The following is a 20,951-nucleotide window of genomic DNA, read 5'->3' on the forward strand; positions in this document are numbered from 1 at the left end:
AGATGTAAAAATAGCCAAGAATTGAAGAGATGGCGATTGTAATATATGCAGACATGCGAGGGTGCTTGACGGCTCTGAGGTGTCTTCAGCTTTTCATTCTTCACCTCGTCGACCCACGCAACATCCACTGCTCGAAAATATTATTACGCCACGACCAGTTTTCGATGATGAATGACGGCCCAAGGAGGATAAATAAGGGGAAATTCTATCTGGATACCCTCGCTATCACAAAAGAGGTCGAAAATCGCTCGGTAATTGTTCTTCGCTTTATCTCCGCCTGAAATATGAGATTTTACTCTCAAAATAACATCTGTGAAAACCTGAAAACGAACAAAGACTTTCGCTGCTAATGTACGTGAGCGACATTATATTATTCCATTTCGATGTATTATTCTGTTGAAACTGATGGCTAAGTGTTTAGCACAATTACCACCTAATTTGAATACTTTCCTGTCTCTTTGGAAATTCTTGACTTTCCAGCGAGCTGAATACATTGTAATACAAATTATTCACTTTTTTGTTGGGCGTGTTGACCCGCCACCACTTGACTCTGATTCCAAGAAATTAAAATTTTAACAAGTCCAATTTAAGTGTTTTTTTCTTTTTAGAGATTTGAAGAGCCCAGCGCCCGTCTCGGAATATCCCATCCCTTGCCAACAATGCTTTGGATTCCGATGTTGAATGGTTCTCCCATCCGTTTGAGCACAAAGCTCGCGCACAATACGGTGGAAGCTGTCCGTTAACGAAGCCCACCGGCCTCTCGACGAAGAGCGAACACCTTGATCAGGTAATTGGCCACAATATAGATGCCAGCTCGGTACATTCAGTTTTTAACGACGTTGCTAGCTTTTAATCGTATTGTCGTGTAGGGTTGTCTTTTTTATTTCCATTCTGTGTTTCGGTGGCTACGTCTCCGACGAAATTCCGTCCTTGATTGCTCATTGTGAGTGCAGCAATGAGAGCTTTATGCGCGTTAATTACCGCCTCTGTGCAGTGCACGCTTTAACGTCACATCAATACACGACGAAAATGTGCGAAAATTGCGTTTTTATTAGCTTCCGACGACAAATGCCGTATAAATCACGATGTTCTAATGAGGGAATGAACTCGCCGCAGTTTTGATTTTGTTTTAATTATTTATAGGCAGCCGGTTCGTAAGCTTTTAACTTTAAATATATTTGCTGGCGATTAAAATAAAGTAAGCGAAATAAATGAATGGCCGTTGTTTTCAGGCATGTACTAATAAGCTGATATCAAATTGATATTTTTGCTCGTTTTTTACTAAACGAGTTTCGAACGAGCAAACAAAACCGACGGCTTCGCTCATATTTAACGTTTTTAATTGCGACTATGTTCTACAAATGTAAATCGGTTAATGCCATGCGGGGTTCCAACACCAATCACTCTCACTTTAAAAACATTCCCCGCCATAACGCGAACTGACGAAATTTATCTCCACCCCAACAACTAAAACTCGCGGGAATTAGGTACAAAAACTAAAAAAGCTTCAAAGAAATTTTTATTATAGAAACATATTATTAATATAAAATTCTCAGTTCATAACACAATACTATTCATTCTTTAGATAAGGTTTGATATAAAACTGTTTTACTAAAAGCTCCAAGAACCTAGACGCGTTGTGCATCGAGTTCTCCGCGTCTTGGATTTTCTTCAAAGCTAATTCTTCACATTCCTTGATTTTCCCTTGGGACTGTCCGAGTCCCAAGCTCATCAAAACTTTGGCGCATTCGCCGTTGCCTCCAGTCTGGCCCACTCTTGCAGGGGCGTACGCTCGGTGTCGGACCACTTGGGGCTCCCCTTTCATTTCGGGAAGTTGGGCTAAGATATACCCGGCCAAAGCGCGACACAGAAATCTGAAACTAACAACGAGCGTTTCAAAAATTCCTTTTTTTCTTCCACCTACTTAACCGAAATCGCCTCCTGCTTATTGATCCCCATGGCGCTGAGCAAACTCCTTCCCCACCTCGAGCTCCCTTTCTCTTCCGACACCTGCAGAAGTATTCTAGCAAACCTGTGTAAAATAACACCTGTCGTTGCTTCGTCTTTTTCGCAATGTAAAAGAGACAAACGGACAATGTTAAACCAAATTAAAGGAACTTTCGATTCAGAAATTTCGCCACTGATCTTCATGTTTTGAATCCAAGAAGTTGACAGATTAAGGAGTCCTTCAGTGTCTTGACACTTGTCAATTCTTTGGACAAACAACGCGTTCAACGTCAAAATGTAGCTTCTATTCAAAAGGACCTGTTCAAGTTCCGTTTGTTTGGTTGAAGTTATGACCAACATCTGCGCGAGTTCTGACCATGATGGATTGAGAGTACCAGAAACTAACACCAGAAGATAAGAAAATGTTGACTCAGAAGCGCTCTTACCATTTTGGAAGAAACTGGTGATCGTCGACTCCATTAAGAAGCCCAATGCCTCACAATCTCCAACTGTGGTCCCTACAACTCTGAGCAAACCCCTGACCCCGAGGTCGTCCCCATTTTTCTTAAGTATCCACGAATCGAAGCATTTCAAAGCACAATGGCAGACACTTTGAATATTCACGATTTGTAACAGTTCTCGCAGAATCGCATTGAACTCATCTTCGGCGGTAACGACCACATCCAAATGATTCAATTGTTGGGTTATCACAGCCTTAAGATCATTCTCTTTGGTCGTCACGACTGACTTGTGTCTATTTACGTAAACCGACAACAATTTAACATAAGTCTTCACGTAAATCAATCTTTGGTCGTAATTATCCATAGCTGTTTGGTGGTAACCAGAAACAACCTTAAGGAAGCTAGAAATTTAACCGGAAATAAAAACTAAATTCCCTCAACAGATACTTACTGTAAAACTCTAAAGTCGAGATCCAGAGGGTCGCTCCGGAAAATCACAACATGATCACAGCTCAAAACGTACCAATCCATCACGTGTTGAAACACTGAAGAATCTACGACGTTCCAATCAAAGCTTTCAGCTTCCACCAAAAGCGCTTTGGCTTTTTCTGAATGCTTGTTTCGCACGTTAGGCTCATTCGACAATTTCACCAACAAATGAAGGAAACACTGGTAAACACGTGTTTTAATCTGAGGAGGTGATGTTTTAAAATTGTTCATCCAGTCGCTCCAAGGCACTGACATGAATACGTGCCCAAGGAAAGAATGACATTCTGGGAGGTACTGATCGATAACCCTCAACATGAACTCAATGTCTGTGAGCGACGGCCAGAAGTTCTCCCATGGGAAAGCCAAGAAAGTGTGATGGATCGGTCCCAAAACGTGGTCTTTGACAGCGTTATGAGCGAATCCAGTCACGTACCACTGCCAAATAAAGGAAAGTATGTTGCCGCAGCCTGGAAGAGTGTAAATGAGGAACTGGACGCATTCGTAAAACACTGCGATGATTTTTTGGGCTAAAGGACCATCCGATGGGATCCATGGTAAGAGAATGGAGCGGTCGTCAGCGAGTTGTTGGATCCACGACGCCATGTTTTCTTTTAAACTTTGCATGGAATACGGAATGATCCATGGTGCGAACATGTTGATCAAATACGGCCAGATCTTCTGGGAGAGTTTGTCTCCGAGGAGACCTTGGTGAGTGTTGAGGGTGCTGGTGATGAGTCCATGACCCGTCATCCCCAATAAAATCACGAAAATGTCGATGTAATTACGACACTTCGGATAAAGACCATATAAACCGTACTGTAGCCGCTCTTGAGTGAAATGTTTGAAGAAGAGCTCAGCGGTTTCTAAAATCTCCTGGTGTTGCAACATCGTCTGGTGCTGAGCGTACTGTCTTAGTTGATCCTTCAAAGGACCTTTATAATTTATCTGAACCGGTCTCGCTAACGAATTGATGATATCCAGCCAAACACTCTTGGCCAAAGTATCAGTGTTGCCACTACTCGCTTTCAGTAAATTGATTAAGATTTCACCGTAATGTTCCGGAAACTGGAACTCAAAAACAGTGAGAAGGTGTTTCCGGTACAGTCCGTGCAACATCAGGGAATCAACTGCGGGTTCGTACCCCAAAACTGTCAACGCTTTGATCACGCATTGAATAAACTCGCATCTTTGGCTGAGCTTGGGTTCTTTTTGACGAAGCCACTTGTCGATTTCAAACTGAAAGAAACATTATAACACAATATTTTTATTTTTTCACTCCATACCTTTGATAGAAGCGCGAAAGCGACATCGTAGTTGTTCCCGATCTCCTTGCTAATTGTCGAGTACATGTGCAACAAGTTGGCGGTACCAATGTTGCTAGGGGAGAAATGGGGAGCGAGATATCCTCCCAAACTCGGTTCTCCAAGAATTTTCTCCAAAAGTCGCGACATTTCGAATTCTACTCCGCAGATGTGACTCTGTCCCAACTTTTCCAAGCAGGTGGCAAACAAAGTCTTCGTCGGCAAATATGAGCTCGTTTCGTCATTAATTAATGACAAAATGTGGTAAAATAACTCACTTCCGAGCTCAGCGCTCCCCGGATTACATCGAACTTGTACTTGCAGAATCCTATAATTATTTTAGTTGGTTTAAATAAGATTTACCACGAACTCACTTTATAGCCTGCTGTATTGTAACTGAAGCAGTACAAAGAGCACTCGCTGGTGCTTGTAACGACTTTGTTAGTAGAGACTCGTACGCGTTTCGATTTGTCTGTATTTGATGGTCTATCCTTTCATTAACTCGCGCTTCTTGCATTTCAAGTACGATAATAGCGGCGCCGGAACAATTAACAGTTTCGTTGCGACCTTTGCACGGCACCTTTTTGCTGACTTTGTTCAGAACGGAGCGGTACAGCTGCGGCACTAGTTCTTGGTAAGAACAATCTAAGGCTTTGTGTTCAGAGACTTTCAACGTCTGATTGCTGAAACAGAACTATAATAGTACATTAACAATCTTCGCATTTAACTCTTACTGTGCAAATTGCTTTAGAGTTTTGAAACACTGATCCAAGGAATTAAACATTGTGTCTTTAGAACTAAAATCAATTATTGGGACAACAGGCGCTTGATTCACGATAGGTGGGGGCTCTTTGGGAGTTTCATACACTGCAAGTCGTCGTAAAATACGTTCAATGGGGTTCTCACTTTCCATTGATTTTCCCGGATTCACGAGAGGTTTATTAACATTACTTTTGTGGCGGAAATTTGAAGCCTGCCATATTCTCACGCTTTCTGTTTGCTCCATTTTTATCCGGTCATAGTCAACGTATTCGTACCAGATAGCCTAAAAAAAAACAATTCGTTTCGTTATCTAAAAATTATAATAATTATTCATAAGTTCGCGTAAAATATGCCGATATCGCCAAGATTACCACCTCATTCGTTCGTCTAATAGTAGCCACTACTTAATTCGCGTTAAGATGATAAGATAATGTGGACATTCTTTTAGAGTTTTTTGCTTCCATTTTTTGAAATTACAAATCGTATTTGATTATCAACAATTACGTATTATAAAGAAGCGTATTTTGCTAGAACTTTAAATTAATAATACATACGTTGCTGCCTTGTACGATAAACGCCAAAAGATTCGGAAGATATAACGGCGGGAGCGAAGATAAATGAAGATTCCCTTTTTGAAGTCGAGGCTCTTCAAGCCACGCGTTGAAAGCTTTAAACAGACTGCAAAGACCAACGTTATCGCAAAATCAAACCTAACTCACTTTACGCAAGTTTCTAGGAACAGTTTCCTAGAGGGATCTTCTTCGTTTGTCATTTTTTCCTGATACGAATCCAGCGTCTCTTGCAACTTTCTTTTAATGCGTTTGAGGAACGTAAAATTGACCAAACCATCAAAGAATTTCTCCCCGACGCAACCGTTGTCGTTGCTGCTGGCTAAAGGAAGTCTGGCTAAGTAAAGAAGAAAGAATTTTTGCCAAAGTAGAGGGAGCAGTGGATGATCAAGAGACGCATCCATGGCTTGTTGGGCCCAACGATATATTGCAAGGTAGCTGGAGGTGAAAGCTGGGATTTTAAGAGTTGAAGCTGCTTTCTGCAACGAACAAGTTGTTTAATAGTTACGAACACTATTTACTTCACCTTAATAGCGACATCCACGTTCACTTTTCCCTTTTGGTTGTTCAGTTGCATCAACACCTCTCTCCACAGTCCTGTTCTCTTTTCTCGATCTTCAAACTCTAGCTCTATTACTAAGTACGCTAACCACGTGTGATTTGAAAGAGATCCAGGAATGAGACTGGGACTGGTACTAGAATTCGACACCCACTTAACAATTGAACTGATAGTACCACCGTGGTCTTGAGAAGCATTGCTTTGAAGCAACTCTTTAAGGATAGTTTGGGCAACCTCCAAAGCATCCTGGTGGAAAAATGACGCTCGTATTATTACATCTATTAAGTACATGACGCCTGGATCTCTATTCCAGTTCGGGATCGACACCAAAGTGTTGAACCACAGCCGTACTAGGCATCTCGGGCTACTCAAATCATAGCTCGCAAAGTTAGAGATTTGTGTCTCTATCATGTTTCCGAACTGTTGTAAAACAGTGTTCTGCACACTTATCAGACTTTTTGCCATAGATATGTAACCACGGTCTGCGTTGATTAAATTTGAAATGATCTCCTGGAAGCGCTCGTTATTGATGATGTACTCTTGCGAGTTGATGAAAAGAGGGACGATCAAGTAGAGGGCAAACAGAACAGCCTCGTGTTTTTGGTGCGTTTGGAGGAACAATAATTGCGATAGCCCATTGCCACAAATTAAAGGAATTAAATGGCCCCAAGAGGTCATCAGTACCGCTACGAAACTAGCCAAGGGTTGTTGTTGATGCACCCCTTTCAAGATAATGTCGTTGTTATCCGGATCAAGAACACGTTTCATGTCTGTGAAAGCTTTGTCGCTGATGTGGAGCTTCAATCGGAGGATGGTTTGCCAGGCCCATTGAAGATAACCCGGTTCTTGGTCTACAGCTTTTAAGACTAACAATGCGACATCGCAGTGCATGTCGTAGGGCAACATGTCCCAATTTAAACGGGACAGGATCATTCTGGCTAGTTTGCTTTCATTGGTCGCAATGTTGTTACATAACAACGATGTGATAATTTCCAAGTCATCTTCAGAGACTTTCCATATTGTCAATGGTAGTTCTTCGTATAAATACAGTACCAACGCGCCTGCAGTCTCTGTGTTTCTTTTCACTTCTTTCAAAACCATCGACAAGAGATGAGGATGCTTCGATGTTATGTGAGTCAACAGCGTGCGTGCAGACTTTGAGCAAATCTCCTGAGTCAATTTACTGATGAAACCAACTTGTAAAAGATCTCTAGTTGCCGTGTGGATGAACTCTTCATCTTCTGCTTCTCTCGCCAACGCCATGTTTGCAAAAGTGTTCAAGAGATAATACAACTCATCGTCAGCCAATGATGCAAGTTTATCTTCAAACTGAAGCCGAAAACTCTCCACCCAAAGTTTCTCCCGATAGTCAACATCGTCGTCATGTTTCAAAATTTCTTGCGCGCTCAAGTCAGAATCATGCAAGAAGTAAAAAATTTTCCACGTTGTTTTGATCGTGATCAAATTATATGGTATCACAGCTAAAAACTGCCACGCCCCTAGTCTTTGGGAAGTGTACAGGTAATAAATGGCACGCAAGAAAAACGCGTCATACTCAACTTGTAGTCTTTCCATCATAGCAGGATCGTCGGAATTTGGAGTTTTCCGGAACTGCTCCCACTGGTCCGTCGCGTATTGAACAACATGACGGATCATGCGGCTCAATCGTTTTGAAAACTGATTGTACCGCGATTGATCGTAAGTTTTTAGCCCTCGGTGGATGATCTTTAAAAGGACAGTTCCAAACGCAAAGAAACGCAAAATGTGGTGTTGGGTGATTTTAGAAAAATCGTAACAGTTCTCGAAGTTTTTCCTATCGACTAAAAGAACGCTTCTGAAGAGATTCTCAAGTGGTAACTGTGTCAACAACGCCACCAAGTCGTTTTCTCTGAGGGAGCTCCCGGATTCGTCGTCTTCCTCCCCTTCAGAATCCACCACAATCCAGAGAGCTTCACCTGAAGTGTCTTTACTCTGTGACACGTCTTCCAGAAAACGCTCTCGCTCTTTAACGGGAGTTAGAATCATACGGAGAATTGATAAAACGTGGTTGATTTTATTTGAAGAGAAGGGAGATTCTGATTGTATGTCGTCCAACGGTGTTTGAATAAAAGAAGAAGCCCATGATCCGACTCCTGCTGGACATCGCAGAAGATGGTTCAATATGAATAAATGATCTTGGTAAGTCGCTTGTCGCAACAATACTGCGACTAAGCGACTCAACCACTCCCGGCTCTCTTTTATAAATTGGGGATCCCTGATCAGTTTACGTTGAAATGCGAAAAGAATGGAAATACAAAGACGAATCTCACATAAATATGGCTTCATATGCAACGGTTCGTTTTGTAAAGATACGATCACGGGGGCCCCTTTATCCAGTCTTGCCACGTTAAGACAGTTGTGAATGCCCGTTTGGATGTAGAGTTCAATCTAAAAAATTAGTTAGTTGGGGTATAATCAGGGAAGGACTGACCTGTAATCGCAAGTCCTCCGCCGTATAAGCGTACAAAGTGTGGTTTTCATACGTCAGTTTGCGAATGAGACCTAAAATTCGTACGATGCTTTGGAAAACAGATCTATGGAATGTCGCTTTTTGGTACGAATGCGTAGCTGTGACAGTGTTACCATCAAAACAGTCAGCCCGACCGCTTACAGTGGCGGTGTCAGTGGTCCACAGTGCCGACTGAAGATCGTTGTATTCTTTACGCAACTGCTCCAGTTCCAAATTGTTACCTAGAATCTAAACTTAGCAAAGAAAAGACTGGGAGTCGTGACAAACCTGTGATTTTCGCTCTGATTTGTAAATAACTAGCCAATAATTCATATAGTGGATGTTGCTTGATTGCAAGACCTTTCAACTCTGCCTCCACATACTGAGACGTAAATTGGTCAAGCATCTCCAACTCACTGTTGGTATAAAGAGCGGCCAATTGCGTTTCAGTGTATGGTTTGATGGTTGACATGGGTCTACTGACCTCAAATTTGCGCTCAAGAGACTGTTGAATACTAATCTCACTAATTAAGTTTCTGTTAATATTTAACAATCTATCAAATTCATTTAATTTTGGCTCAGTCTGAACTTTAGTGAGTTCTTTTTCAACTTTAACTGGCTCATCTTGAACATTAGTGGGTTCATCTTGAACTTCAAGAGCTTCAAGAGCTTCAGAAATCTGAGACGCAGTTTCGTCTTTTGCAGCTTCTTCACAACTATCGACATCTTTTTCATTGTTTTTAAGTTGGGAAACTTCACCTGCTTCTACGTGAGGTTTCTTTGTTTCGCGTTTTTTCTAGAAAGACAATAACAATTTAGGGAATTTTAAAGAAATTCTAACCTTGGTTTTGGGTTTAGGTTTCACTGCCTCCATTGTACGGCACGGATGGTAGGGAAATGGTTGAAGTAAGGAATTTTATCTGGGTTTAGTCTTAGTCATAACAAATTTTGTAAATAATATGGTGAATACCACATATCAGCTGACGTTTATTTACATCACAATTTGCAAGAATACGCATGTGTGGAATTCTTCCGTAAAAAATGAAAATACATGGCGTTGCTGCATTCTTATCGATTAGATTTATAGTTTTTGCTGTTTTTGTATTAAGTTAGTCAATTAACACTCCCTTAATGCATAAAAAAGTGATTTAAACAGAAATGTGAGGTTAGATTTGAACTTCTGACAGGAGTTTGACAGGTGACATTTTTTACCAACATAGAAACACTAAATACACTAGATGGCGGTAGGTGTGTTAAAAGAACTACTCAACTTTTTCTCAAGATCAAATTTATTCCAGGTCAAATTATTAACAAGAGTAAAAAGAATTGTTGAAATAAAACACAATTTGTTGTAAAAACAGTGGAATATTTTCCATCACCACTGGGTGTCGTTCCTTTCGTTTAAAGTACGTTTAGTTCATAGAAATCACATCATAGTTACAATAGCAATTTAACTAAACGTCAAAACGTGTCAACACACTTATCAGTCTGTTTGAATTTCACTTATCGTTTCTTCGTACACAAAAATGTCAGCGGTAAGTGTACCCTCAAGTAAATGTGCCTCAAATTGAGTGTTTGTACTTTAGGTCCAAGTTCACCTGTACAAAGTTGCAATGACTTGCGAAGGCTGTTCGGGGGCGGTCGAACGCGTATTAAACAAGTTAAAAGGTGAATCATGTCTCTTTGTTGGCGTCTAGTGATAAAAGCTTTCTAGATAAAGGAGTAGAAGACGTCAGCATTGATTTACCTGGACAGCAGGTGAAAGTTAAAACTACCATGTCAGCAGAAGACATTCTAGAAGTCATTAAAAAGACTGGCAAAGACACGCAGTTTTTGCAGACTTTGTAACTGGATTACGGTACTGAATTGTTGCAGCTTTTGCAAACTGGCAATCATTAAATTTATTGTATTTTATATTAATTTATGTTATAATATCTTGACTAACGTCTTTTTTTGACGTTTGTAAGAAGTCCAGAATTTTTTTCCGGCGCTCCTCCATCCTTTGCTGCTTAAGTCGCTCGAATTCCTCGCATTCATTTTCATGGGCTTGGGATGCTTGAAGACTATTGCTGAAGAAGTTAACTTCTTCAACATCCTTAAAAACGATTGAAAAAGTTGTTATTTTCATAATTTTTTATCTTACATCGTTTTGAATGTCTGGAGGGTCGCAATGGACAACTTTCGTCAAAGGAATGAAGTTTCCGCGTCTTCTAGAACGAGTTCCGTCACCGTGAACTCTCCATAAGTACATCCCTGATCGCCTTTTTACACCATCCGGCTAGAACTTACAATTTTAGCGAAAACCGTTGACTGGGACAACGTTACTTGTGTAATTGCTTCCTCTGCTGGTAATACTAATTCTTGCTCAGATTTTGCTACTGTTACGTTCAAAGTAGACGGAAACGGATACTCTTGCATATAATGTTTGGATGCTAAAGTGAAGGGGAGCGAGTTCGGAGCGGTTTCCCACCAGTGAAGGTCCCTCATCAACATCGGATGTTCTTGATGGATCTTATCCACCAATAAATAACAGACTTGAAGGTGGCGATCCACCATCCACACCACTTCAAAGTCATCATCGTCATCTCCGTACGGGTTTATCAAAACTTCCGCGACTTTCAACCAACCCATGTAGAAGAAAAACTCAATGACCAGAAAAAAAGGGAAATAAAGATCCAAGTCCGTGTCATCCTGGGATGAAATTATGTACTGTTTTCCAATGGCAGAGACGATGAAGTAGAGGTAAACGACCAGCGTTACAACTTGGGTGTAGACAAGAGGGACGCTGATCCAATCATAGTCCAACATTCCTCCACATTTACTCCTGAAGATGTTTAATTCTTCTAGAATGGTTTTCACGGAAACATCGTCCCGGATGTGTCCTTCGTGACGTCCGCGAGTCACGATATTAGCGGCCCACGCTAATGGCAGCCTACAATTCAAGAGTGAAATTTGGAAAGCGTGGGAGGCATTATCACCAGTATTTGGAATAACTGGGAAACTCGTTATCTAAATCACTAAATATTTTCACTTCGTCCTTGGTAAGCAGACCAGCTCCGATAAAGTGTTCTAAAGTCGGGAAACGTTTTTTTACTCTCGGTGACAACATTGTGAGAGTAATGGTAAAAGTCGCACAGATGTATCTTACTATAGTCCGCCGTACGATTTTTGCTCTATCGTCCTTCAAAGTCTAGGTTGTAGGTATTGTAGGATTAGGAGATACCAACCTGTCCCTTAACGCTTGCTCCTACGATGATCGCTAAATTATCAGGGAATGGAATAGAACAGTACTGGGCCCACCAACGAGTCATTATCAAGCTAACATAGAACCCCAGAATGAAACTTAGAGGAACTAAATTCGTGTATCGATCGCAATATTTGATTACTCTTTCGAAATCCCTACAATTCTTTGATGTTAAACTTTCAAGAATGAAGGAAACTTACTGTTGGTGTTGAGTAGGCAAGAATCTGTAAGTCAAGCTTATGGCGTAATAGAGGAGTAAAAAACAAAGAAGATCTACCCATACTAGTTTGTAAATGCTGCCACGCCATCTGCAAAAGAGTTTGAGGGTAACTGGAGAGACTTAAGTGATTACCTTGCTAAGAGTTTCAAAAAACAAGAGAAACCACGACACGTGGTAACTTTATCGGTGTAAGTAACCGTCATTTCTCTATAGTACCTACTGAAATTGTATATGACTCGTTACCGTTATCTCTAAATTTATCTGACTAAAGTCGATAAGTTTATATCATGTTTATTTAAAAACATGCCAAAAGGGACCGTTTTAATCCAGCAAGTTTTATTTTGTCTGTTATATTTCAGCCACATTATCAAGTATTGATCCAGCTATCAATCATTGATAAGAAGGTTTATAGTTTAAAATGATATTTCTCTAACAATAATCTAGTTGTATTTATGTAATCCAACTATTTTTGAAAACTGACCGGACTTTTTTAGTCCGTGACTACGCGCATCCACCATTTTTACAGTCCAACATTAAAATCTCAGAAACGCGAAGTTATTTACTGCATTTCTAACACCGGAAATTGCGTATTATCCTTTTTATTGCTACTACACAACAAGCACGTGCTCTCGTCCATTTTTATATAAACCAGTTTTGAGCACGTGTATATTTCCGAGTTACTTTATAAGCACCACCCTCGCGGGTTTACTTTTCTTGCTTTTATTTTAGTGGACGACCTTTCCAGTCCAGCAGCGTGGGAACTAAGTCACACTTACTTTTCGAAAGACTGGAAATCAGTTTTATAAAGTATATTGTAACTTTTTTGACTAATTCAAGCAAAAAATCTCGTACCACAAATACCGTGTTGATAAAATGTTTAAAGTGATTTATATTTTCGTATTTTTTCTTTATCATTATTCTTGATATTCTTACAAGAATTTCAAGTGAAAAAAATATTTCTTCGTAGTATTTGAACATTTTCACGTAAATTTGTTGCAAACTATGAGTTTCAATTTAACATTGTTTTGTATACTGCTTTTTACAACTTTTAATAACTACTTTGTAACAGTCAATTTCAATTTTTTAGTACCAATTCATACTTTTCTATTGTGAACTTCTAATAAAACGTTTTACATTAACACCTTACACAGGAATAAAATGTACCAATTGTAATGATTTATAGACACATAAAATCCTAGCATTGTATTTCATTCTAAAGATCATAGAACAAAGACTGTTGATTGTTTGCGTTATTAAATGTGAATTAAATAGCAATCTGTAAAATGGTAGTTAAAATGATTCATGTTCACCGAAAAATGTGCAACTGAATAGTAGATAAATATTTAAAATTTCTGTTAATTTTTTTAACTCATGAGTGAAGTAAAATTTTATAATTACTTAAGAAGTCCTCATTTTAACGCAATTTACTAAAATGTTAATCAGTGAAAAGTGGTTAATAACTGAGCAGTTCCTGAAATAAAAGTAGAAAATGTTCAACAATGCAAGGGGGTGCAAACACAAGGTTTTCCATGTACTTTGCAGCCCTTTTAATGTGTCAATAAATATTTGATTGTGTCCAAAACCCAATTTGAGAGGTTTAGGAAACATTCCCTATTTCAAATTCTAATAAAATAATCACTTGATAAAGTAATAACTAAGAAAAAAGCGGAAGCTGATGTGGATTATTGGTTTGAATAATACATAGGCAACCGGCAATACAGGACAAACTTTTTGGAAATTACTTTTGGCCTTCTCATTGAAGTTTTTCAAAAATCAGGTCTTCGAAAATTAGAGAACTAATTCAATACAGCAAATCGCAATTTTGTTGTGTGGTCCTCTAGCAAAAAAAAAACCGCAGAAATAAATAAAAAACTATTCTTTCTTATTCAATTACTTCAGAACTAATAATGGGATTGTTCTTTTAGGGGATCATTATAACGTATTGATTAAAAAACCAACAGATTTTACTTAAACTAGATTCTTAACTCACACTTCCGCGAATTTTGTTTAAATAATGAGATAACTTTATTGAATGTGTTATACCAGTTCATTTATCTAATCTAATAAATACGTAACTTAAAATTTGAACCATCCTTAATTGTTTTGTCTCGATATTGTCTAATCCTCATTTTTCAGTTGTCACTGAAAAACCAGCGGCAAGAGGTGACGGCGGCAGATCTTCACTCTCTAAATACGTTGCTAAATTCTGCCTAATTCGATGCAACCTGTCTTGCTCTCGTTGCCGTTTTAACTCCTCAAACGACAAAGGTTCATCATCCTCATCATCCCCATTATCACTAAAAGCAAGCAATAAATTCCGTTTTACAACCTACATGAAAATACCTCTGGGCATCCGTTTGAGACGAGCCAAAAATTTCCATCACTGATGGTTTCGGCTTGTCACCGTTCATAGACATTATCGTTAGCTGTTCATCCACTTCTTCAATCACTTCTTCCAGTCTTCGTTTAGGAATTCTTGTAAACATTTCATTACTTTCAGGATCATTACTGTCGCTTCTCATAAACCTCTTCAAGAGGCTTGTAACAGAATTTGTTCGATTTCCTAGAGTATTGTGAGATGCACCAAGAGAATATTGCGATCCCTTAACACTGTGTAACTCATTAATTTTGTGGGTTGATCCAATAAGATCATCTTCGTAATTAGTTACGATGTTTGCTGTTGAAGGTAGAGGGTGCATTTCAGGTTCAATTTCTGTAGTATACGGGAGTTGTTCCGGGAAGACTTCATCCCAGTATTGATCTTTCACTAGTTCAGGATGTTCGTGATGCATTTCGTCAACAATTAGGTACGATATCTGGAAAAAATGTTAAGATTGTGAACCGGTGGTTGGTGTAGTACCTGCAAATTCCTATCGACCATCCAGTTGAGATCGAAATCATCATCGTCATCCCCAAACGGGTTAATCAAAGTTTCCGCAACTTTCAACCAACCCATGTAAAAAAAGAACTGCAACAACGTGAAGATCGGGAAGTACAAATCGAAGACGTATCCGTTATCCTCCACGTACTGATGTCCCAATAAAGCAGATAAGAAATAAGTGTACACAGCTAAAGTAACGACTTGTGTATACACGAGAGGGATACTAATCCAGTCGTAAGCCAGAAGCATCCCACAGTTACCCCTAAACATGTTGAGTTCGTCCAACATAGTCTTCACAGCGAAGTCATCCCGTATTCTTCCTTCTTTTCGAGCCCGCGTTACAATACTAGCCGCCCAAACTATCGGTAACCAGTGCTTCGGATACGTCGGAAACTGATCGTTGAGCTTATGGACAATCTCCTTTTCGCTGGCTTCGAGTAGACCGGCCTTTAGAAAATGGTCAAGAGTTGGAAATCGCTTCTTCACTTTTGGGGAGATGCAGGTGAGAAGCAAAGTGAAGCAGAGACAAGCGTAGCGCATGATGGTACGCCGCATTACACGACCACGTTCGTCCTTTTAATTAAAGAATTTAGAAAGGTAGCACGAACATGTCCACAAATTGCGGTTCCATCGTTTTATGACAGCTATAAACTAAGTAAACCACAATTTATGACTGCAATGACGCCTTACATGTCCGTGAATTGTGGCGCTCACATAAACCGCCAGAGCATCAGGCCATGGAATTGAACAATATTGGCTCCACCATCGGGCCATGACTATGGACACATAAAATCCCAAAATGAACGATAAAGGTATAAAGCTGGTGCTTGAACTGCAGTATTTAACGATGTGTTTGAACCACCTAAAATGGAAATAGTTTACTCTAAATTACGTCATTACGCGTTACTCACTCTTTTCCTGCATCATCCAGGGCGTATCTGTAAATGGAATTTAAGGAATAATACAATAGTAAAAATACTATAAGTTCTCCGTAGACAAGTTTGTAAATACTGCCTTTCCATCTAAAATAACAGTGTTAAGGAACAATGATGACTGTATTTACTCACCTTAACAAAAGCTTGAGAAAACATGAGAACCCGCGACAAGTTGCCACCTCGCTCGTGTAAGTCACAGTCATTTTAAATCACGACCGAGCATTATCTCTCCCATGTTATCTCATTTTCTCAGTATTGTCATGCAGTTTTCACTTTTTATTTGATAAGAAACACTTGGCGAAATGTGTTAATATAATAAAACTCGCTAATGTCAATGATTTATTGCGTAAAAACGTGAGCTCATAAGAAAGTTCTCTTATTAAACACAAGTAAATGGTGCCTATGCGGTGTACCAAAAAATAAACTCTTCCAAATATCACAATTTCAGCTCAAATATCAGTCGGCCACAGATATAAATAAATACTGATTATACTACAGAAGCAGGTGAGCGCGGAGCCGGAGTTTCATCTCCCTTTTCCAAGAGAAGATCGCTCTCTTGGCTACCATCCATTTGAAGAGTACTCGACGACCTCAAATTCATTTTTAATCGACTAAGCCGTTCTTCGTCACGTTTCCTTTTAAGCTCCTCAAAAACGTCCGTTTCTGACGAAGAACTACCGATGCTCACTCGATCGGTTGTGTCTTTGAAGTCGTCTTGGGTCACCGGTGCAGAAGCTGATAGTGGAAACGGGTCGTAAACACTCCTGCTGTAACTAATTAACGCTTATCAGTTTGTAGTACTTTTCAATTAGCCGACAGGATTAAATTGGACTGGAGGTCGCGAGAAGTGAATAAAGAGGTTTGGTTCGATAACATCAAAATTTGGAGACTGCGTTAGTTTCGAATTGCCGGGAGTTTTAAAATGAAACTCACTGCTTTTGTATCTGGGAAGATTTTATTGTAAAAATTGGCACATTGGAGTTGAGTACTTGGCAGGGTGTTTATCACAATTATTAATTTTCAGCAGTCTAAACTCTCTGCTAATCAGTCGAAACATACACGAGTTAATTAAGTTCCATCACCGCTTCCTAATCTCATTATGATTAAAGTTGTTAATGTGATTATTAGTATCGGTCCACTTCATTTTATTTTAAACAACGAGAGCAGTCGTAAAGATTTTATGATTCATAGTCCTACGTCTATTTTTAATGACATCGTTGTGTAATTGAATTTTCTATAAAAAATTCAACAAAACCGATGTACTCATAAATAAAGTAAAAAGCGACACATTCATTAACATTCTTCAATAATATGAAGAACGAAATTCAATTAATTTTGTTATCAAATCAATTAATATTTAATAGATATGGACCGACGCTAATGTGACTAACTCTACACTCACCTATTGCTGTTAGTACTAGAGTTAGGCACACTAATAGGCTGCGAGGGAGGCGGCGGGCCAAACAGCCCCAAAACCGTCGGTCGGACCTCTTTCGCCGACTTTTGCGACGTAATCGTCGTCTGTTCATCCACTTCCTCTATTATTTCCGGTGGTAACTTCTTCGTACTTCCCGGAGGCTTCACATTAACTTGCGTCAACTCTTGAGCTTCCTCCGACTTAGGTTTATCTTCCCTACTTAAAAACCTCTTCAACATACTCGTAACAGAACTATTCCTCGAAATAGGTCTGGAATCAGGCACTGAACTCCCCATGGCCATCGAAGTTTGCGAATTCCCTCGTCCTGGTTTCGCCGCAAACGTAATGGGTCCACTTTGCATGTCATTCATCATATTGTCTTCATTTTTCACAGAAGAAGGTCCGATAAGATCAGATTCGACTTTGTTCACTTGGATATTCGCGGTGGATGGCAGAGGGTGGTTTTCACGGGTTGGGGCATTCACTGGTAATTGCTGCGGGAAAACTTCATCCCAGTACTGATCTTTAACTAACTCAGGATGGTCGTGGTGCATCTCATCCACGATTAAGTAAGATACGTTTAAGTTGCGGTCGACCATCCAGTTGATTTCAAAGTCGTCATCGTCATCCCCAAAAGGGTTAATAAGAGATTCAGCGACTTTGAGCCACCCCACGTAGAAAAAAAACTGCAGAGTGGTAAAAACAGGAAAGTACAAATCGAATTTGTATTGGTTTCCTTCCACCCATTGTTGACCCATGAGGGTGGTAAGAAAGTAGCTATAAACAGCGAGAGTGACCACCTGTGTGTACACTAAAGGCACACTAATCATGTCGTAGCTCAAAAGAAGCCCACATTGCCCCCGAAAGGTGTTTAGGTGGTCTAACAGCGTCTTCACGGCAAAATCATCTCGAATTCGTCCCTCTTTCCGAGCTCGTGTGATAATACTAGCTGCCCAAACTATGGGCAACCAGTGCTTCGTATGATTCGGAAACTTCTTATTCAGATCAGCGACGACTTCCTTCTCGCTTTGGTGCATCATACCAGCTTCAATAAAATGATCCAAAGTTGGAAATCTCTTCTTTACTCGTGGCGAAATCATAGCGAAAGTCATCGTAACACACAGACAAACATATCGCATTATTGTTCTTCTCATCACTCTCCCTCTTTCATCCTGGCCGTGGATCGTGGCGCTAACAAAAACTGCTAAAGCATCAGGGAATGGGATTGAAGTATATTGACTCCACCATCGTGTCATGACGATAGTGACGTAGAAACCCAGGACGAAAGAGAGGGGTATTAAGCTACCGTACTCTTTACAGTAGTTGACCACGCTTTCAAAGAGTTCTTTTCCGTGCTCGTCTAAAGCAAAGCGATAGAGGAAATTGAGGCTGTAATACATCGCGAGGAAAACAAGCAGGTCCATCCATACCAGTTTGTAAATACTGCCTTTCCATCTGGAAGGTAAACAAGAGATTGTACAAATCGCAATAACAAACGCAAATAAAATGGGTTTATTGAGCGATTAAGCGGTATTTGACCGGAAACAGAAACAAGATTGATTTAGATTAAGTACAGTTTGAAATAAAATGTGGTTTTGGTCGTGGAAAGTGCTCAAACCAGGAAGACAGTGGCGTAGATGATAATACAAGGTGTTTTGTATTGTTTCTAGCATCAAGGGTTGCTCTTGAATTCCTGCCGTGCACTATTTTGCCGCTTTGTTTTTATAGTGAATATAACTATCTTGAAAATTATTTATAATGTTACGTTTCAGTTACAATTTTGTGTCCAAGTCCAGGGTTACTAAAATTAACAGGTTTGATACAAAGTTTTGAGCCAATAGAAGCAGGCCTCTTGACCTGGCGCGAATACGTCATCGGAAAGCTCTTTTAAATTCCGATTGACTTTTTTCATTGCTATTATTATTTAAAACAGGAATATTTAACAATCTGATGTTTCTACAAGAACTTTGTTAAACAACAATGGCGATCAGCAATGTTTTTACACCGCAGAACGATTGACAGAACTTTCTTGTGACGTCATTTATGGTCGCACGTCCCTAGCAACCAAAAGGGGGTGGAGTTTCAGCCTTAGTAACGAGCAAACCTGTTAAATTTAGGAACCTTGGTCCAAGTCTTTGATTTTTAAGTTTCAAACCGTAACTAGAACAGTTTTTTGTTAAAATTGACTTTTGTCTATGACTTCAAATGTCAGTTGAAAACTTTAAACCCACATTTGTAATGAGCGGCAAACTTCTTTGACATTTCATAGCCACCCTTGATGCTAGAAACATTTATAAACACGTTGTAGTAATAAAACAGGGTTGTTAAAAATGGCGGAGGCGCCAGGCGATTTGCATTTTTCCCATTTCGAGCAGTTTCTAGAGTGCAAGACTTAAATTATTTATAACACATAAATTTGAGAATCGCTCATTATAAAACAAACCATGACTGGATGACCTAAATTACAGTAGTATAAATTACTCAAAGTCTTATTTATAACAACAGACCATAAATAACGAAGAAATATTATAAATTGTAACGAAAAAACGGTAGTGCCTGCTTTGGGATTACTTTGTTGCAATTTATAACGGAGTTGTTCGTGTCCGCATGGAATGTGAAGGCAATTCCAATTTATTAAAATAATTACAGATATCATACAACTGGGCGGAAACTACTCTTACACAGTATTTTTAACAAAAGAAAATGTTTAGCAAATGTGCAAACAAAATCAAGCCTTAGAATAAATTAGATACTATCGTGAGTATCGCATTACAATTCTAATCACGTGCGGATATGTTAAAAGGTCAAACTTAATAGGCGAGCAAAATGAATTGTTCACTACAACTTCATTGAAGAATTAGCAGTTCAGCTAAAACAGTTACGCGTTCCCTGAACTTGATTATGACACTACAAAGTCATCAAATTAAAAAGTAAAGTCATGACGTCAGGACTAATCAACCAATAGCACATCACCTGGCTTACTCCCCGACTCCTACGATTTCAAATAAAATCAAAGTTTTATGAATCCTCCAGATGATATCCTGTTACAGTTACGCCACTGATTGTATCATTTTATCGCATTATCGCAATCAAAACAACCATACGCGGATTATTTTCTGTTTGTTGAGTAATTAAAACCCGACGCACGCTATCGAGTAATCAAGGCGAAAATAATTAACTAAGTAAACTCACCTCCTGAGCAGTTTTAAGAAGCACCCCAGCCCCCGACATGTGGCCACCTCCCCCGTGTATGTAACAGTCATTTTTCTATATTTTTTAATGTAAAATTATTGTCAGCTGATCATAGTCGAATACCCTGCCTTGCAAGGATTTTAATATTTTTATGATACCTCGTGGAAAATTCTGACTCACATAATTGTAAAAAAATGATAAAAGTAAATACTAAGGTGGGAAGTAAGGTTATAACAAAACGTCACTGTCAACACTGTGACCGATTATGTCAACAAACAAAGAAGCGGCGAAGAACTTTGACGGCAACAAAAGACAGTTGAGTGAAGTTAGCGCTTGCGTGCCTTTCAAGGCCGTAGTTTAATTAGAGTTAATTTCGTGGTAATTGTAATCAGGCTTAAAAATAAGCGTTGATTCAACAAAAGTTTGCCAAATTTATCACTCGCCAAGATCATTATAGAGATGTTGGGGGTAAATGGGGCTGATCGA

At 39.5% G+C, this 20,951-nt stretch overlaps 5 protein-coding genes across 7 annotated transcripts; 1 reads left to right on the forward strand and 4 right to left on the reverse strand.

Moving 5' to 3' along the window:
- Positions 1-1,506: 1,506 nt before the first annotated feature.
- On the reverse strand, positions 1,507-9,695 carry Epg5 (ectopic P-granules autophagy protein 5). 2 transcript variants are annotated; one of them, XM_088042605.1, is made up of 13 exons: positions 9,418-9,695; positions 8,865-9,372; positions 8,559-8,818; positions 6,056-8,515; positions 5,680-6,008; positions 5,515-5,638; positions 4,933-5,243; positions 4,573-4,881; positions 4,181-4,526; positions 2,860-4,133; positions 2,394-2,809; positions 1,925-2,348; positions 1,507-1,880 (listed from the first exon to the last, which is right to left on the reverse strand). In XM_088042605.1, exons 1-13 carry the CDS (start codon positions 9,448-9,450, stop codon positions 1,571-1,573), a joined length of 7,104 nt encoding a protein of 2,367 aa, XP_087898731.1. In that variant the 5' UTR covers positions 9,451-9,695; the 3' UTR covers positions 1,507-1,570. The 2 variants fall into 2 exon arrangements, with proteins under 2 accessions (XP_087898731.1, XP_087898730.1); XM_088042604.1 differs by having other exon boundaries at positions 1,925-2,809.
- A 39-nt stretch (positions 9,696-9,734) lies between these two features.
- Positions 9,735-10,516, forward strand: Atox1 (Antioxidant 1 copper chaperone). 2 transcript variants are annotated; one of them, XM_088042608.1, is made up of 4 exons: positions 9,735-9,820; positions 9,875-10,111; positions 10,163-10,244; positions 10,291-10,516. In XM_088042608.1, the coding sequence occupies exons 2-4, from the start codon at positions 10,103-10,105 to the stop codon at positions 10,422-10,424; spliced, it is 225 nt and encodes a 74-aa protein (XP_087898734.1). In that variant the 5' UTR covers positions 9,735-9,820; positions 9,875-10,102; the 3' UTR covers positions 10,425-10,516. The 2 variants fall into 2 exon arrangements, with proteins under 2 accessions (XP_087898734.1, XP_087898733.1); XM_088042607.1 differs by having other exon boundaries at positions 9,781-10,111.
- Positions 10,409-12,530, reverse strand: LOC148169539 (bestrophin-2-like). Its single transcript, XM_088042606.1, has 7 exons — positions 12,173-12,530; positions 12,021-12,128; positions 11,804-11,975; positions 11,555-11,757; positions 10,902-11,508; positions 10,720-10,854; positions 10,409-10,671 (listed from the first exon to the last, which is right to left on the reverse strand). Exons 1-7 carry the CDS (start codon positions 12,241-12,243, stop codon positions 10,498-10,500), a joined length of 1,470 nt encoding a protein of 489 aa, XP_087898732.1. The 5' UTR covers positions 12,244-12,530; the 3' UTR covers positions 10,409-10,497.
- Positions 12,531-14,041: 1,511 nt separating this feature from the next.
- LOC148169540 (bestrophin-4-like) lies at positions 14,042-16,123 on the reverse strand. The gene is made up of 6 exons (XM_088043204.1): positions 15,989-16,123; positions 15,833-15,943; positions 15,612-15,783; positions 14,901-15,494; positions 14,384-14,856; positions 14,042-14,337 (listed from the first exon to the last, which is right to left on the reverse strand). The coding sequence occupies exons 1-6, from the start codon at positions 16,057-16,059 to the stop codon at positions 14,166-14,168; spliced, it is 1,593 nt and encodes a 530-aa protein (XP_087899330.1). The 5' UTR covers positions 16,060-16,123; the 3' UTR covers positions 14,042-14,165.
- Positions 16,124-16,182: 59 nt separating this feature from the next.
- On the reverse strand, positions 16,183-20,775 carry LOC148169541 (bestrophin-4-like). The gene is made up of 3 exons (XM_088043203.1): positions 20,466-20,775; positions 17,259-18,728; positions 16,183-16,629 (listed from the first exon to the last, which is right to left on the reverse strand). Exons 1-3 carry the CDS (start codon positions 20,534-20,536, stop codon positions 16,344-16,346), a joined length of 1,827 nt encoding a protein of 608 aa, XP_087899329.1. The 5' UTR covers positions 20,537-20,775; the 3' UTR covers positions 16,183-16,343.
- Between the last annotated feature and the right edge of the window lie 176 nt (positions 20,776-20,951).

This window comes from Gnatocerus cornutus, chromosome 8, assembly GCF_029298725.1.
Source record: "Gnatocerus cornutus isolate USDA-ARS CGAHR chromosome 8, icGnaCorn1.1, whole genome shotgun sequence".
Taxonomy (NCBI): Eukaryota; Metazoa; Arthropoda; class Insecta; order Coleoptera; family Tenebrionidae; genus Gnatocerus; species Gnatocerus cornutus.

Bases quoted from the DNA above. Each gene is read 5' to 3' on its own strand.
- LOC148169539 (XM_088042606.1), bottom strand. From the start codon at position 12,243: ATGACGGTTACTTACACCGATAAAGTTACCACGTGTCGTGGTTTCTCT. The intron at 11,976-12,020 runs GTAAGTTTCCTT...AAAGAATTGTAG, and splicing joins TTGCCTACTCAACACCAACA to GGATTTCGAAAGAGTAATCA. The intron at 10,855-10,901 runs GTAACGTTGTCC...TGTAAGTTCTAG, and splicing joins CAGAGGAAGCAATTACACAA to CCGGATGGTGTAAAAAGGCG.
- LOC148169540 (XM_088043204.1), bottom strand. From the start codon at position 16,059: ATGACTGTGACTTACACGAGCGAGGTGGCAACTTGTCGCGGGTTCTCA. The intron at 15,495-15,611 runs GTAAGGCGTCAT...TTTAATTAAAAG, and splicing joins GCGCCACAATTCACGGACAT to GACGAACGTGGTCGTGTAAT. The intron at 14,338-14,383 runs GTATTTTCATGT...GCTTGCTTTTAG, and splicing joins TCTCAAACGGATGCCCAGAG to TGATAATGGGGATGATGAGG.
- Epg5 (XM_088042604.1), bottom strand. From the start codon at position 9,450: ATGGAGGCAGTGAAACCTAAACCCAAAACCAAG. The intron at 8,819-8,864 runs GTTTGTCACGAC...TTTAGATTCTAG, and splicing joins AATCAGAGCGAAAATCACAG to GTAACAATTTGGAACTGGAG. The intron at 4,882-4,932 runs GTAAGAGTTAAA...GTTCTGTTTCAG, and splicing joins ACTCTAAAGCAATTTGCACA to CAATCAGACGTTGAAAGTCT.
- LOC148169541 (XM_088043203.1), bottom strand. From the start codon at position 20,536: ATGACTGTTACATACACGGGGGAGGTGGCCACATGTCGGGGGCTGGGG. The intron at 18,729-20,465 runs GTGAGTTTACTT...TTTACCTTCCAG, and splicing joins TTCTTAAAACTGCTCAGGAG to ATGGAAAGGCAGTATTTACA. The intron at 16,630-17,258 runs GTGAGTGTAGAG...AGCGTTAATTAG, and splicing joins TCTAGTACTAACAGCAATAG to TTACAGCAGGAGTGTTTACG.
- Atox1 (XM_088042608.1), top strand. The intron at 10,245-10,290 runs GTGAATCATGTC...AAAGCTTTCTAG, and splicing joins CGTATTAAACAAGTTAAAAG to ATAAAGGAGTAGAAGACGTC.